Source organism: Fusarium redolens, assembly GCF_020744475.1.
Source record: "Fusarium redolens strain MPI-CAGE-AT-0023 chromosome Unknown BKA55scaffold_6, whole genome shotgun sequence".
Lineage (NCBI taxonomy): Eukaryota > Fungi > Ascomycota > Sordariomycetes > Hypocreales > Nectriaceae > Fusarium > Fusarium redolens.
The window spans coordinates 1,243,596-1,259,451 of NW_025763669.1; the positions used below are offsets into that span (position 1 = coordinate 1,243,596).

The 15,856-nt window shown below is 48.9% G+C and overlaps 6 protein-coding genes and 1 non-coding gene across 7 annotated transcripts; 2 read left to right on the forward strand and 5 right to left on the reverse strand.

The window, feature by feature from the left end:
- The first annotated feature begins 3,032 nt into the window (after window positions 1–3,032).
- BKA55DRAFT_318189 (uncharacterized protein) lies at window positions 3,033–4,077 on the forward strand. The gene is made up of 2 exons (XM_046185670.1): window positions 3,033–3,373; window positions 3,432–4,077. The coding sequence occupies exons 1-2, from the start codon at window positions 3,239–3,241 to the stop codon at window positions 3,903–3,905; spliced, it is 609 nt and encodes a 202-aa protein (XP_046051066.1). The 5' UTR covers window positions 3,033–3,238; the 3' UTR covers window positions 3,906–4,077.
- Window positions 4,078–4,533: 456 nt separating this feature from the next.
- On the reverse strand, window positions 4,534–5,719 carry BKA55DRAFT_509142 (WD40-repeat-containing domain protein; the record flags this gene model as incomplete). The annotated part of the gene is made up of 3 exons (XM_046187503.1): window positions 4,534–4,891; window positions 4,947–5,398; window positions 5,453–5,719. The coding sequence occupies 3 exons, from the start codon at window positions 5,717–5,719 to the stop codon at window positions 4,534–4,536; spliced, it is 1,077 nt and encodes a 358-aa protein (XP_046051067.1).
- A 1,582-nt stretch (window positions 5,720–7,301) lies between these two features.
- BKA55DRAFT_508377 (uncharacterized protein) lies at window positions 7,302–8,392 on the reverse strand (the record flags this gene model as incomplete). Its single annotated transcript, XM_046187421.1, has 2 exons — window positions 7,302–8,129; window positions 8,183–8,392. 2 exons carry the CDS (start codon window positions 8,390–8,392, stop codon window positions 7,302–7,304), a joined length of 1,038 nt encoding a protein of 345 aa, XP_046051068.1.
- Window positions 8,393–9,059: 667 nt separating this feature from the next.
- Window positions 9,060–9,149, reverse strand: BKA55DRAFT_t148. The gene has a single exon. It is a non-coding gene; the product is annotated as a tRNA-Ala (tRNA).
- Window positions 9,150–9,205: 56 nt separating this feature from the next.
- On the reverse strand, window positions 9,206–10,412 carry BKA55DRAFT_564232 (uncharacterized protein). Its single transcript, XM_046192476.1, has 2 exons — window positions 9,920–10,412; window positions 9,206–9,864 (listed from the first exon to the last, which is right to left on the reverse strand). The coding sequence occupies exons 1-2, from the start codon at window positions 10,369–10,371 to the stop codon at window positions 9,333–9,335; spliced, it is 984 nt and encodes a 327-aa protein (XP_046051069.1). The 5' UTR covers window positions 10,372–10,412; the 3' UTR covers window positions 9,206–9,332.
- A 960-nt stretch (window positions 10,413–11,372) lies between these two features.
- On the reverse strand, window positions 11,373–12,547 carry BKA55DRAFT_592791 (GHMP kinase; the record flags this gene model as incomplete). Its single annotated transcript, XM_046195446.1, has 3 exons — window positions 11,373–11,726; window positions 11,779–12,077; window positions 12,130–12,547. The coding sequence occupies 3 exons, from the start codon at window positions 12,545–12,547 to the stop codon at window positions 11,373–11,375; spliced, it is 1,071 nt and encodes a 356-aa protein (XP_046051070.1).
- A 2,656-nt stretch (window positions 12,548–15,203) lies between these two features.
- BKA55DRAFT_592792 (Cerato-platanin) lies at window positions 15,204–15,677 on the forward strand (the record flags this gene model as incomplete). Its single annotated transcript, XM_046195447.1, has 2 exons — window positions 15,204–15,264; window positions 15,319–15,677. 2 exons carry the CDS (start codon window positions 15,204–15,206, stop codon window positions 15,675–15,677), a joined length of 420 nt encoding a protein of 139 aa, XP_046051071.1.
- Between the last annotated feature and the right edge of the window lie 179 nt (window positions 15,678–15,856).

A 15,856-nucleotide genomic window follows, 5' to 3' on the forward strand; every position in this document is an offset into this window, starting at 1 on the left:
TATACCGAGATCAAAGAAAGCTGCCATATGTCCGATGAATGTTCAATGTCCTATGTCGGCCTGCCATATGACGGCAATAAGTTCTTGGTCACTCCAGTCCTTGCTGAAGCAATCATGGTCTGCAGCCTGCAATTAGGTGCAGCGATGACCTCCACCAACACAAGATAAGCCCGGTTCGCATTCAGATTCCGATGCTCAGAAAGTGATAGATTGTTGCCATGCAGCTGTTCGACGTCGAAAGACTGATATCGTATCCCGGCAACATCTAGTTGTTATCTCATATTTTGATCCAACCAATTTCTGACATTGACAACCAAAATCAAAATTTCGAGATAACACAGAGATGGATCATCATAGACATACAGCCACAGTTTGATTGGCGGATCTTGTTTCTGTTCAAGATATGATACTCTGTCTATTTTTGTTGCGCGTCGTCATAACCTTCTGGTATCAGCCCCTGAATCAACTCGTAATCGGGTATCTTAAGAACGGGAGGAAATCCGATCGCCGCTGTTTTCGGTCAAGCACATGGCGGTGTCAAGGTCACAGCTATCCAAGATGAACTAGGGGCCCTAGCTCTTACGGTGAGGACAAGGTGAGGAAGCTTTGAAGACAGGCCCCGTTCAACAATTTTTGTTGACCAGCGCCACCGTAATTCCAACAATAGCAATCGCCCCCTGGTTTAAGCCCCTATGGTTCGGTTCTAGCTCTGTCTCGTTTGGATTTGGCCAGGGATTTCCTTCTGGAATCTGAATCTGTGCAACTGAAATCAGCCGCCAGCGCAGCTCAACAATCTCAGACGCGCGCGAATCCCAATATTCACACGGTCCTCAGTTTATGCATGGGTCAGCCCAGGACCCAGGAGCCAGATTCGGTCTTGACTGTGCTTGCTCTTGGCCCCGATTAGTTCTCGTGACTTCCAGATCTTTCATCTGATAACATTGAATGCCGAATCTCTGACGTCGGAGGTTTTCCGTGCTCTGAGCCGAGGCAATTCAGAATCTCAGTTCGCAAGAAAGGGATCAAGTAATTGCCGGTAGAAAGCCCAATCGAGGTGTAGGAAACAGGGCCATCTGTGTACGGAGTCCGCTCTGTCTCCCCGGCCCAAGGGGGACTTCCCGCCTCCAAGCAACCGACCGAGCTGGCGGATTTCTAGAAGTGGACCGGGAGACGTTTGACTCCCTGTTCACTGACAGCTTTGGGGGTGTCACGGGTCCTCTCCCGCTCTTCAAACCTTGCTCAGTGCCGCGCTGCCATACACTAATCGCTACCATGCCGCTTTAAGCTGTACGATCGGCGTGATCTATAGTCAGAACCGCGAGATAGAAAGAAGTCAGTGGCTGGCTTCATTTCAAGAGATTGCAATGGTATCGTAGCCAAATAGGCTGGATTAGGCCTCGCGTAATCGGATTCCGAACTTGACAGCAGAGTGACCGACGCGTAAGAGGTGTCTTCAGAACGGTGTATCCAGTACAGCTGGCTTCTGACCGCCCTGTTAATGCTAGACCAATAATTGGTTCAAAGACTGGCGATCTCAAGAGCGACAGGCACAATCCACGTGCATCAGATCAGAGTCCCCTGCCGAGACTCGTCAGCAGCCATTGGCATTTGTTGGTGGCAAGCGAAAGGTTGAGTGTAAGGCAGGGGGTGCTAAAGCGGTGCTGTTCTGTTTGTACTGTAGACCCTTGTCTCACCTAAAGTTACAGTAGCTTCGAGCTCAACGAGTTCCGCTCACGCATCTGTTTCGATGTGGTGATGGTTTGAAGGCTGTGAGGATGGTGCCATGTCAATTCTTCCGGCGGCACATTGCGACACTCTTTGCATAGCGTTGGTATGCATTGCACACAGTATCTAAAGTTGTCGTAAGTTGGCGCCACTGTTTCTCTGATCTGATACTGTTATCTCTGGACGTTTGTGATGAAATAACCTGAGCCACGCACAGGGTAACTTTGGGATTGGCACCTCTAACTCTGGTTGCCTCAACCTCTACTTTGATAGCTTCATGTTTTCGGGCTTTGACGGCTCAAGCAAGCTGTGGTTCGATATAACGAGTGATCGAGCTCGAGATCTTAGTTTAGGACTTGGAGAAACCCCATAGTCGCCTCCTTTTCCAGCCCGGGAGTGGACCGTGGACCCAATTTCTCAGCAGAACGAAAACTGGAGAAGACTATCTTGAAGTTTGATGAGGAATCAGCAACGCAGTGATACCCTCCCTATCAGCTGGCCCGTACGGTGAGTGCTGTAAGTGCTGTAACTGTAGCCTGGGTCTTTTTTCAAGGCTGTTGATTGGATCTCAACATGTATTTATTAGCAACCATGGGTGTGTTTAATGATGTGCCACCTGCATGAGGGACCTTGTTTGCACTGGGCGGCATTCGGTATTTCGTCGCCGAGTCGGGGACTGCCATTATATTATGGTATGGTCATTGCTTCGTATCCTTGCTGATTCTGGTGCTGATGCTATTTGCTTGTTTGTTTGCAACGATCGAAAGAGATATTATTAGAGGTTTCTGATACTGTGATGTTTCGCAGGGAAAATAGCTGTTTGAAAGCTCATCAGTCGTTACAGTAGGATGGATATGCTGCAGGGTGAGAGTTGTTTGACACAACCCTTCCTTCTGTTTTGGTTCTATCAGAAGCACAGCTTCCGACTGTACCTGCTCTCCACACTCCATTACCTTTAGCGGGATCAACGCTGTTGTCGCTAAAATAAGGTGAGCTAACAGGGCGGGATCGGTACCGTACCTTCCAAGGATGTGGAGGCTGTGAGCGAGTGAAGTGAGTCTTTCCTCAACCCCGTTGCTGTTCCTGTTGCTGTTGCTCATTCCATCCCCAGATCACACGGGCCTCCCGGACAAGCATCCGCGCCTGCTTCACCTTGAGGTCAAGCTACCAGAAGTTCCCTCCCGCCTTCCCCCTCCTCTAGCTTATCTTACCTGGTGTCTCAGTCACACCCACCTCAGATACATAAACCCTCCTTCCCTCCCTCCAATTGAACCATCCAATTACTTCTACTTATACCTGTGCCTGCCTGTATCATCTATCCATTGCATCCGTGGACCCTCCACTCTTCTTCATCGCCTGATTGTAGACCGCTATCCATACACTACCTACCAACCACACTCCATCAGATCCATACCTACTACGCCAAACGTATAAGTAGCTGGACACCGCCAACACTTTGCTACCACCACAACAAACCTCTGTTTTTTTTTTGTCACATACAATCTCCTTCACAATGCCTAGAATCACCGCTCCCGTCTCAAAGCTCACTCGCTCTCTGGCCGAGTCCCAGCGCCATGCCGGTATCGCTCTCATGCCCAAGTATGCCGAGCTCCTCGGAGCTCCTTCAGAGCAGTCTCAGCACTCTGAGGTGAGTTTCTCGCTCTTCCAATTGGCCATTGCAGCTCTGATACTAACAATGCTTCCAGTCCCGTGGTCTAAAGACTACCCACCGACCTACTCCTCAGCCATCTCTTTCTGGTCGCCGAAGGCCTCTGATGCAGAGCTTCCACTCTTCCACACCTTCTCGTGCTCCTGTCAACCACGTCGACAGCACAGTCTTGCCCAAGATTCACGCTACCCCAAACTTCAACGAGCCTCTCCCTCGCATGCCTCTTCTCCCTGACAACTATGGCGCCTACCACAGCTCAATGTCCGATGCCGCCGACTTGTATAGCAAGCGGCCCGTCATCTTCGCTGTCGACCCTGATGTCGTCGTTCCCGGTGCTCCCATGGCTACCATGGATGCCGTCAACATGGACAGCGTCGACGTCAAGTTTGTTCATGAGCAGCCTGCTCAGGAAACCAAGGCAGATGACTCTGACCGAAGTACCTTTCTCAGAGACGTCTTCGGCGGTATGATTCAGGATATTCTTCCTGGACCTGCGCTCAGGAAAAACTAAGAGAATGAAGTGAAGACACGAAAGGGACGATAGAGTGGAGTCTGGTTATACCAGCTACTCATAAAGAGAGCTGATGATCTATTAAGCGTTTTAATCTGTTTATGCGAAGCAAGGTGCGGTTGTATCAATTAATAGCCCGTTACAAGAGGCTCCTGTGGCTAGGAACCATCCTTTTTTATACAACGATACACAATGATGAACTACAAGCCCAAGTGGCAGACTGGAATCAATACATATCCTTTGTTATCCTTCCAACTCAAACTTTGTAACTGTGAATAAATGTCTATGAGATCATCGACGTATTCGTCCACATGCCGACTGGCTCATCTCCTTGAGATACGATATGATAACACGAGCGAAGTTGAATGCCATTGGATACTATGCCAGGTTTGTGTTGATGTTTTGTTGCATATATGGTATCATCTCTCGTAAAACACCACCACCTGCATTGCCTTGCTCTTTTTGGTCGAAACTCAACGTTCCATCCTTTTCGGCCCTTTCCTGTCAATCTTGGAGTCTTCACCAATTGTGGTACAGTACGTAATCGCAAGAACGCAGCTAACTATTAATCAACCAACGAAATCCATTCCCTTCCTATAGCCCGTCTTCTTGATATTTGCGTGATTCTTTATCGCTTCTTGAGCGATGGTCTGGGCTTGCACTCGTCCTGGTTGACAGGGTGCAGCATTACCTTGATAGGATAGTTCTGAGTGTTGTGCTGGTAGCCCTTGGCCCAGTCGTAGCCCACAGCATAGGCGAAGATAGAACCGTTCTTGTTGAAGGTCGTGGAAGTGATGCTGCCACCAACGTTGGGGTAGCCCTTGAGACGGTGCTTGGCGTCCTTGTCCCAGAAGTGGAATGTTCCATCGGAACCGGCAGTGCTGAATGTGCCATGAACGGGGTGGAAGGAAATATCGTTGACGGCGTAGACATTGGTGACGCTGTTGGCTGGGGGGTCGCGATGACACTTGAAAGAGAAGTTGGAGCTGCAATATGTTAGTCTAAGCCGGTCAAGAGATGTGTACCCGAGGAGCTTCTTACCTTGCGTCCTTGTCCTCGACATATTGGATAGCGCAACGACCTTCGATACTACCGATAGCAAAACCAGCAGAGTCCGTAAAGCAGCTAACCACCCTGGTCTGCCATTTGAGAGGGCTCTGCAGGGTTTTATAGAATTTGGTAGGGTTCTTGAGATCGATGACATTGATGTATCGATCGGCGGTGCCGACAACGCAGAGATTATCGCGGACGTCCATCGTATAAACTCGCTCCTGGCATTGTACGGTTGCCGCAGGTCCCTGTTGTCTAAGATCCCAGTACTTGATCGTCTTATCCCACGAGCCCGAAACCACCATGTTGTTGCCCTCGCTCAGGAAGAATCGACATGTTCGCACTGGCTGGTCGTGTGTGCCGATAACGATGTCCTGCTGAGAGGCAAGATCGCAGACCTTGACGTTCTTGTCGGCGCCAGCAGAGGCGACCTTTGTTCCATCCTGGAAACCCAGTTAGTTGCTATTCTATTTCGCTCGATCGTCATAACTCCGTACCTTGGAAAAGTCGCAGTTCAACACAGGCTGACTGTGCTCGTAGGCGTGTCGCCCCTGGCTCTGGCCATTGGCGGCAATCTCGTAGATGCGGACCTTGTTATCCCAACTGGAGATGGCGAGAAAGTCAGGACCGTTTGGCGCAGGAGAGAAGGAAAGGTCGGAGATGGTATCGGTAGGGGGGTCGGAGAGCGCAACATCTTGCTTGAGATCGCCAACAGTGTTGCTTGTCGTCGCTGCGGCCGAGGCACCACCAAAAAGGGCCGACATGGTTGCGGTGAGTTGAAGGGGAGAAGTTGAAAGCCAGTCGGTGGCCCTTTTTTCTGCCTTTTTGACTTTGGATAACAACTCCTGAGGCTCAAAATAAGTGACTTCTCGGTGAACTTTCCAACTGACTAAGCGACGTATCTCAGGTTAAAAAACAGGTCTTTAGAGAATTTGATGTCTGCACTGTTGAAACTGGTTGCGCCGCGAGCTTTGTATTTCGAATGAATAAACAGGCACGAAGGCAGCGACCCAGCCTTCTCAACGCGAATTCGGATTGGCCAGCCCGCGTCAGACAAAAAAAGGCAGCTAGCTGAGGTACAGCCACATCTGGAAGCTCTGATCCATAGCGCCACACTTCAGCCCCATTTTGTGCATAAAAATTCAACTCGACCCGGATACAGTTTTTTTTTTCTTCTTCTTTCTTCTCTTCATCCGCGCCCCTCGCTCAATAAATCGCCATTCGAAGCTCACAAACAGAGACATTGCGATTTATCGCAGCGTCTCGCATTCTTTCTGGCTTTGGGAGAAAGTCCCCGGACGTCTTCGTTTCGACGGAGCTTGCGGAAACGCGCCGCCATAGAAGCACAGCGGCTGACTTCTGCACCCAGGCCCTCGCCCTGCGCCGGCCCTGCCCTCCGCTACATCAATTTGTTAAGGGCTCTGAATCACGTTCTCTGCCGCTCTCGGTCCTCTTGGATGAAGATATGAGTCCGCTGCCGAGAGATTGGTCGGTTTCGAGACAGACGGGTCGTCTGACAGGTTGATGGTTGGTAGACGCTTGGTGCTCGCGCGTGTGGTATCGGGTCGCAGAGGATTTGTTGTCGAGATTGATAGGTATGCGATTGCTCGGCGAAAGCTGGGTTACTCGATGGGGCTCATTCTTGGTGCGAGGGGCCGGCATCCCGTTGACCTTTGGGTGACGGTCTTCTCCTTTTTTACACTCTAAACTTCGCTGGAAGTTCCCCTATTTGGGAGAGACCTGAACCTGGATGAGATGGGTTGAAGTTTTTGTGATGATGACCAAACATAGAGTCAAGCACCGAGTCAGGAAAACCTGGCGTTGTGGACCACCAAATTATGTCAACTGAAAAACTTCAACTTTCTCGTTTTGGGGACGGATGTCGATGCCAGGATTGATAGTTAGCTAGACCTTTGACTGTTGATCCTTTGATCTGATATTGAACTTAATCCGGGTTGCGAGGGTTTTTCATCTTGTGTTCAACGGAGCCGACCTATCCAACTTTCCTTATGGGATGGTTGGATGATTTGCAAGGAAAGCTACTGGAATATCCCTTGTTCTACCTCCGTATATTTGACTGACGATGTATTGGGGCTGGAGTAACGATTGAAGAGATTTGTTCAAGATCTTGTACATCTTGATAGCCTTCGATACTGTCATCAAAACTCATATATTTATGAAAGGTTCATCTCGAGGAAGCACTCGAGATTGTGCCCTGATAGCTTTCCCAACTTTGACGATCCGTCTATTTAACGCCAATATCCAAGAACGGGTTGCTACCCATTTATATGTTCTACTTCTATTTATCCAACTTTGTCTTGTCTAACACATTCTATCACGCTTGATTTAGGGTGTGAACTTGCCAAGAGCGCCTTCATTGCCTCCATCAAACAAGTCATGCAAGTTGTCGAGCTCCTGGAAGTGCTTTGCGTACTCCATACCCTTACGTCGCTGCGCCTCAACACGTCGCCAGTCCCATTCTCCAGGAACATCCAAGTCCACATCAGAGATATCAGCAGAAAGATCGCCGAGTTGTTGTTCACCAGATGTCCAGCCTCCAGGTCGCTCGGGCAGAAGACCAGAGGCGCCTCCAAGCATGATAGCTGGGTTGACAGTGAAGCGACCCAACTTGAAAACGTACTTGCTGATGGCTGTAGCATAAATTTTCTTCTCCCATCCACCAGCAGCATCTTGGGGGCCTCGCGCAGAAACCTTCTTAAACGTGGGGTCGAGCCATGATGTTGGCTTAGCGGCTCCCTTGGGGATATAATGTGTCACGATGTACAACCACTTGCGGTCCCAGCATAGAATGCGGCTCCACATCTCGAAGCTTTTATACGCAGGGATCTCACGCTTGAAGCTACACTCGACAGCCCCAAGTATGATGCTCATCTGGCCCTTGATAGGCTTATCGGTCTTGGGGTCCAGGACAATCTTCGTCTTGGTGTTCTGGGCGAGGGTAATATAGGATGCGCGGCAGAGGTAGGTAACAAGGTGCGATCGCGAGACGTCGAGATCGGCAAAATAGGTCGAATTAGATTTGTGTAAGTTGTAGTCGATCTCGAGAAGAGGGGCGTGGGTGGTAGAGATCATGGGTTTGAAGAGAGCTTCGGGTCCAAGAGTTGGCGATTTGCGCCAGAAGGTATGGTAGAAGATCACGTAGAAGACTCGGTACTATATAGTGTCAGGGTGTTGTGCAGAAGCTAGAAGAGGCCGTCGATACTTACAGTCCAAGCAAAGGGCATGCTCTTCCAGTTGAACACAACGAACAGCAGCAACAGGATCCGCGACGTCCGGCCAGGTCCTGTAAGGAAAGCCTTGATCAGAGGACCCCAATTGACCCGATAGGCAGCATATCCAGCAGAACCTAGAGCGAGAGGCATGATGACAGGCACCACATGGGAAAGCCCGAACATTTTCTTATTTGCGCCAGCCATGATGAGCGATTGTGATGTTTGCGACAACCTTTGGTATGGATGACAAGGATGGAATTCACCCGGTATTTATCTCAACCGATTGCGGTTAATAAAAACCCGCGCAATCTCGTGCGACAGAAACTTGCCAATCAAGGAAGCCTGTGGTAAACGCCGAGGATGCCGTAGGTAGTGAGCGTCCAACCCTGAAGTTAGTTGCCCCTTGAAAAGTTCAAAGCTCTTTTGCGATATGCCACTATCGATTAGTGAAGGAGCCGAGGCACGGAGTCTTGGTGGGAACGCGACTCGGCCGAGTTGTGTAAGCGACGAAAGTGTTGGGAATATCAACGACAAATAGAATCATATTCTACCAGAGAACAACGGATAGAGAAAGGGAGCATAAGAGCGTTATAACAACGAGGTCTCGCCAGATTTATGCTGGTTTCCTTACAACATACATGCTGACTCAGTGAGCATTCAACAGGCAAGATACGGCAAGATATGGAATCTGACAGCGATTTTATCCATTTATCACACGTCAGCTTGCCGCACACCGAGAGGCATGCTTTCTATTGGAAGAACATGCATTGAACAACATCATAACAAGTAACTTGGACGTTATATGGACAAAAAGATTCAAGTTGCCTGGATTGCAAAAAGAGGATATATGGTGGAATCTAACCACCTGCAATGGACGAACAGGGAATCGAACCCTGGACCACTCCCAGATTATTCGGTCGAATCATGCTAAGGGAGTATTATACCACTAAACCATTCGCCCGGTTATTTGATGAGAGTTTAACTGTAGATCAGGGTTTATCAAGCTCAGTCACATCACTGCGAGTCTGGTTCTATACACAAGATGATGTGCAAGATCACACAGCTCTAGAGTTAGGTTGTGCACTGATTTTAGTCCTATGTTTGAAGTTTACATTCTTCTCATCCATTCTATACTTTTCAATGCTTATAGCGACTTCTCAACCTCATCAACAGCATCAATGACTCCCTTCCACTTCGCCCACTCAGCATCGCCACCGGGAATGCCACCCACGAGCGGCAATCTCGTACCGTCTGTATCTCCAAATCCTCTCAGTCTGCTAATAGCATCCTTGATACCCACAGTACCAAACTTTACCACAAGCTCCTCCATTGAGCTAACCTTGAACTGTAACAGTCTTCGCTCCTGGACCTCGGCATCTGTAGGTTGGGTCTTTGACGACAGCTCAAAGAGTCGTACTAGTGACTTGGGGAAGAAACCTGCTGAGCCGTCAATGGCACCGGCAAAGCCAACTGAGATAACAGGTAGGAGCTGTTGACCGAGACCTGTGAAACAGTGGAAGTGGGTGTGATCGATAGATGGGTTGGAAGCGACCTGCGTGGCTACGGAGATATCGCCATGAGAGAGCTTGCAACCGACGATGTTGGAATGCTTTGCAAGTGTAGCATAGGTCGAGGGCGCAACTTTGACGTTGTTTGAGACTCCGGGGTAATGGTAGCTGAGCCATATGTTTAGTCTGGGGTTATTGGTATAACTGGGTCGATACGACTTACATCATGACAGGAATGGGACTTTGGTCAGCAACAGCAGTGAACCATTGAATAATACCCTCTTGTGTAACTGCACCGGCATTGTACCCAGGAACGAGACACAATCCCCATTGAGAGCCCGACTTTTGAGCATCCTTGAGTTGTTCAACAGTCTCTTCGACGCTGTTTGTCGCTGTGCCCGCAATGATAGGGTAATCCTTGAAACCCTCCTTCTCAAGGCCAGCCTTTATACCACTGAGGATAGCGTGGCGATCCCTGGGATGAATATGAACAGCTTCGCCTGTGCTGCCGAGGACGACTAGACCCTTGATTCCATTCTTGGCCAGGTAAACAGAATGAGCGACCTGTGTTTCAATATCGATGGGTGGAGTAATAGCGTTGTAGTTGGCAGTCTTCTTAGAAGCGAAGAACGTGGGAACGGGCACGTAGATACCCTTGGGCGGAGGAGCAGACATTTTTCTGGCAGTAATTTCTATGTCACAGATGAATTGAGAAGTACAGAGGAATTATCAACTCGTGAGGGGTTCGCTGAGGACATTGTTTATTATAAGCACGCATTTGCCGTCTTGCAAGCCAGACCTCGGTTCTTCGGGGTAGTTTACAGCGAAACTATAGTCCTGTAGTTGGGGAACGGTAACGGTTCGGCCTATCGAGACTTAAAGATGGTAAGACCAGCCGAGATCGGTGGAAACCTTCCCCTCAATCTGGGACAGTACGGGATAATTTCCGGTTCAGTTGCCGGAATCATGAAGTCGTTGTGAATTGTTGCGTGCCAGCCAATGGTTGTATATGGACAGGAAGCCAACTCGCCTACACTGGCTTCTGAACATCGGATCAAGCAGAGCTCAGAGTATCTATTAAGTCAACAGAAATTCTTGTTACTCTGTGTAAACATCGATTTTCATCTCCTGGTCTTGAGCAGGTAGTATGTAATTAGGCAATAGAATGCCCAAGTGCAACGCTGTTCACAGATGCCGAAGTGGAACTAACCTAAAGCTACACGAGATACTCGGTCGATACCTTTCTTCAGAGAATGGAATATTAGCATCATAAGACCCTAATATTTGAAGGATTTCTGAGTTTATTCTGAAACTAAATATCTATCTCATAATGACGTTCAGTCCTCATTAACTGGAACTTCATAGTACAAGATTGCCAGTTTCATGGACCTCTGGTTCGACATATCATGCACACACGATACCTTAGTTAGCCACTCATTTTCCCTTGTTGAATTAAAATTTGTGTCTATATTTTCCTTTTATTGCGTTATTCTCATTGAATCGTTCTCACATACTCCGTGCCTGGGCGTGGCCCTCTATCCCCGTTTCCCAGAAGTTTGCCAGCCAAACATGAATTCCTCTAAAGTGGTCCACATGTCCATGCTTCCCAGTCATGATATTGATTGCAAGGGGGTATTTTAAGCATCATCATGGTTATTTTCTTCACTCTTGTATGCTCATGAGCGAATAACATGTGTACCCTCAGCCGGTTCAAGCACCATCCATTGGCACGGCAGATCCTTCTTCTCGTTGTGTTCCCGCAGCTTAGCAATAATCTTGGCGGCGATAGCCTCGAAGTTGTGCGTGGCAAGAGCCAGAATGGTAGGACCGGCGCCGGATAGACAAACACCGAGGAAGCCCTCGTCGGTCTTGGGAGACATTGTTTCGACGATCTCGGTCAGACCGGGGATGAGAGTCTGGCGGTAGGGTTGGTGAATCTTGTCTTGCATGGCAAGATGGATGAGCTCGGGATCGGGAGGGGACTGGCCCAGGGCGACGGGCAGAAGGGCAATTCGCTGCAGGTTGAAGACCTAAGGCCGTGTATTAGCTTCATCATGACCAGACATTCGGAGTTTGACATACCACATCGGGACGAGTGTAGTTCGCAGGCAGCACTCCTCGCGCAGCATGTGTAGCAACCTGGAAGTCAGGGATAATAGCAACAGCCTTGATCTCCTTGGCCCAGGGGAACTTGATATGGTGACCAATTCCGTAGGGAGGGTTCGGCGGCTTCTTGCCCGTGTCCTCACCTCCGGCTGGCGCAGGGAGAACTTCACTAAGCGGAATTTCGGTTCGGGCAACGTCCTCGGGGGTCAAGGGCTTGAGATATGTTCCGACGAAACCTCCGTAGAGGGCAGCTCCGACATTGTCAGGATGTCTCTCTAGAATTGCGGTTAGTTGGTAATTGAGAGTCGATCGCGGGGTTAGCTTTACCAATCATGAGACAGTAGTCGAATAGTCGGTCATTGTCAAGATGCTTCAATCCTCCAACTTCCTTGCCTAGAACAACACCAGCAACAACAGCGGCACCTGAGCTACCAAGGCCACGACCTAGAGGAATAGGGTTCTTGACATGCACGTGGGTCTCAACTGGGAACGCCCTCTGGTCGTTGCAGCGCAGAACATAGAGCGCTACACGTGTGATAAGGTTGACCTGGGGGTCAAGGCTAATCTCATCCTCGCCCTCTCCCTCGTATGTGATCTTGCAGTTGAGCGGGTGCTCGGACTTTGTCTTTGACCGATCGATGGTTACGTGAAGCTCAAGGTAGACGGACAGGGCAAGGCCAATGACATCAAAGCCAGGACCAATGTTTGCGCTGGAGCTGGGGGTCTTGATGATGAATGATTCCATGACTGCTGCTGCTGGTGGTTGCTGCGGTGTGTGCCGAAGTTCGGAACTGGAGCTTGTTACTTGGAGGAAAGTTTTGAGACAAGATAGCAAAGAGAGGGTCTAACGGCGCGAAGCAAATCGGGGCTAGTACAATTCCAACGCCTTTTTCTGACTTCTCACGACAGAGGAATTCGAATTGCAGATTCAAGATTGAAATGTCACGTTAGAGAAGATCTCGCCGATAGTGGAATTGTCTATTACTGTGACTGACATGATGGTCAAAATCTCCCCGATGACGGAGCTCTCCACCACATGAGCAAAAAAACATGCGGTTTGGGCGCCCTATCACTGAAAATTTGCTTTAATACCAGCAGAGTGAATGGCATTTGGCGGGGTAAAATACTCTGGCTCTTCAGTCCAGAACTGTTGCGGCGGGGTTGAGTTCATCTATCGAAAGGTTATCTATTGGTCGATAAGAGAGTTTCTTGAAGGGATTCTGATTGCTAAATTTGGACATTGAATGGTCTGAGCTGAGCTGGGATATCGGAGTGGTTTGCATCGGGCCATCGGGTTACTAGTCTGATGGTGATAATCTTATCTGAGCCATTATGCATATGGAATATGTTTGTTGCCTTGACGTAGCTTTTCGATACGAGAAGAGCCACTCTTTTAAATCCTTGGCTTCTTTTGTGAGGCTCAGCTTGATCCTCTATATCTGACGTTAACGGATACGATGTTGCACCGTTGTCTCTGCCCAACGTATTGTTTGTGACCTGTATGTGTGTTTGTGGGCCTCAATTTACATAGTAGAGAAATCTTGAAGCTTGTAGAAATCCGTGTATGCATTACTTGGCTCTAGTAAGTCCACTGCTATGCAAGCTGTCATACCCTGTCAAAGAGTAAACCAATTTTTAACGATCCCATCTCTGGGTGATTTATTTTTCATGATCTGACATTCTATCTAAAGTTATATGAACTACCCTAATTTTAATACAGTATCTGTAGATCATTTGTGTCATGGAGCTATTCAATTCCTACTCTTTGGCCATTTCAATGGTGTTTTCCGTGAACAAGTGACCGACCGTGCGACCCCAACCGGCAATGCCGACAGCCCACTACTCAGAGGCTTCCAGAACTTCCAAGCCTCATATCCCAAAATAGCACAGGACCTCAATTAGCATCTCACCACCATGATGTCAATACCAGTAGTGCATCACGGGTTCTCACGTCGGATTCACTTTTCGGGCACAAACAGAACAGGACCAGACCCTGGATCCGTCTCGTAACTGCACCAGTGCCGGAAATTCCGGCACTTGAACAATGGATCCTTGAGGTCTTTTTGTCCAGGAAGATCGCTGAGCCCATGACGTTCAAATTCTCGTGTTCTCTTGATGCCCCATGGGATCATCCATGTTGCTAAAACTCCCATTTGCGGAGTTTTTATCGATCCACAATCCGATGTTCTTGGCCTGGTGTTTTTGTTGCTTTCACGATGCAATACAACGTCAATAGCTCAGACCATCTTGTCAATTAATTCCTGTTCGGGGTTTCCCTTATTGACGGTTCTTTGATGCATCGACAACGCAGGGGAAGAATACGAGCAAGACTAGTCTGAGATAGACAGGTAGGACCCTTGAGATCAGTCATGCTTCTTGAAAAGACGTGACTAGTCGTGAATAGATAATGCAGCTATTCGGCGGTGAGGTCATGGGATCACTGGCTCGACACGTTGATCGAACGAGGTGTTGTCCTAATCCGTGACACTAATTATTCAACATTGAAGCTTCAATACTAAGGTATTTCCAAAGTAAAACTAGAGCTATGACCGGCGATTCCGCGACAAGGGCAGCATGATAAGCTCAGTGTAGCCTTACTATGATATTACAGATCTTAGTGAGCCTGAGCCTCTTCAATGCGCTGGAGCTACGTTACGTCGGGCTGTTCACAGGATGACACTAGCTTTAAGCTGAGCTCAAGAATACGAGATATTCCTCACCAAAAACAACCTAACGTTACCCCACAATGCCCCAAAATGGCGGCCATGACCGGCAGAACTCAACCCCTACACCCCTGTACGACGGGAAATATTCTGGATCTTAAGTCTGGGCCTGTCTATAGTCAACTGTAATGCGAGCAACCTTTCGGCACGCCACGTCCTTCCTTTAGGCTCTAGGTTCTGTATCCGCTCCTCGAAATAGCATACGGCGTAGCCTAGCCTTGCTCTGGCATCCGTTGCTAAAGTCAATTTTGGCAGCGATGGCACCTGGAGATGGTCAATACGATGGAGCTTGGGTAGCTTCTCGGCCGGGTTGTGATAGTCCATCTGCCATTCAATGCCAGCTATGACGCTATATGGAGAAAATCTAGGCTTGTCCAGCCTCCAGCCTCCCCGTTGTTTTCTCGATTTGGCTGTGGAAAGGCTGGTCACCCGAGGCTCGTGATGGGTAACGTTAGATGCATGGTTCGTTCGTTCGGTTTCTTAGAGAACATATGTGAGAACTCAAGTATAAGAAGAGCCCTTAGTCTCGTCCAGATATCTCCTCTCTTCTTGTATCATCACTCTCAACAACAATCAACCACTCTCATCCTCTTCGAGCTTCCAGCCAAACACTCCTCTCAACACCACCACCACTTTCCTCTTCACTTACACACAAACAACCCAACAACAACCGTCAACATGAAGCTGTCCGGTGTCCTCTCTGCTCTTGCTCTTACCTCCGCCGTCTCGGCTACCACTGGTGAGTCTATTCACACTATTCTCTGATATATCTTCACCCACTAACAATATTCAGTCTCCTACGACACCGGCTACGATGACAAGTCCCGCCCCATGACTGCTGTCTCTTGCTCTGATGGCAAGAACGGTCTCATCACCAAGTATGGCTGGAAGACTCAGGGCAACATCCCTACCAAGTACGTCGGTGGTGTCAACATCATTGAGGGCTGGAACTCCGCCAACTGTGGTGGCTGCTACCGCCTCGAGTACAAGGGCAAGAAGATCAACGTCCTCGCTATCGACCACGCTGCCTCTGGCTTCAACATCGGCCTCGATGCCATGAACGCCCTCACAAACGGCCAGGCTGTCAAGCTCGGCCGCATCAACGCCCAGGTCTACCACGCCAGCCCTTCTGACTGCGGTCTCAAGAAGTAAACGGCGCAGCTCTACGATTTTATGAGATGCATATGAGGCTTTTTCGATAGCGGATATTCTTATTCTTTCCCTCCTTGAACTATAGGTTTAATACTTGGCATTGGCTGGCGTTTAGACTACGATCTTACACATAATCTACCTAGATACTACACATGAATGAACATAGAGCTTAATTGCTT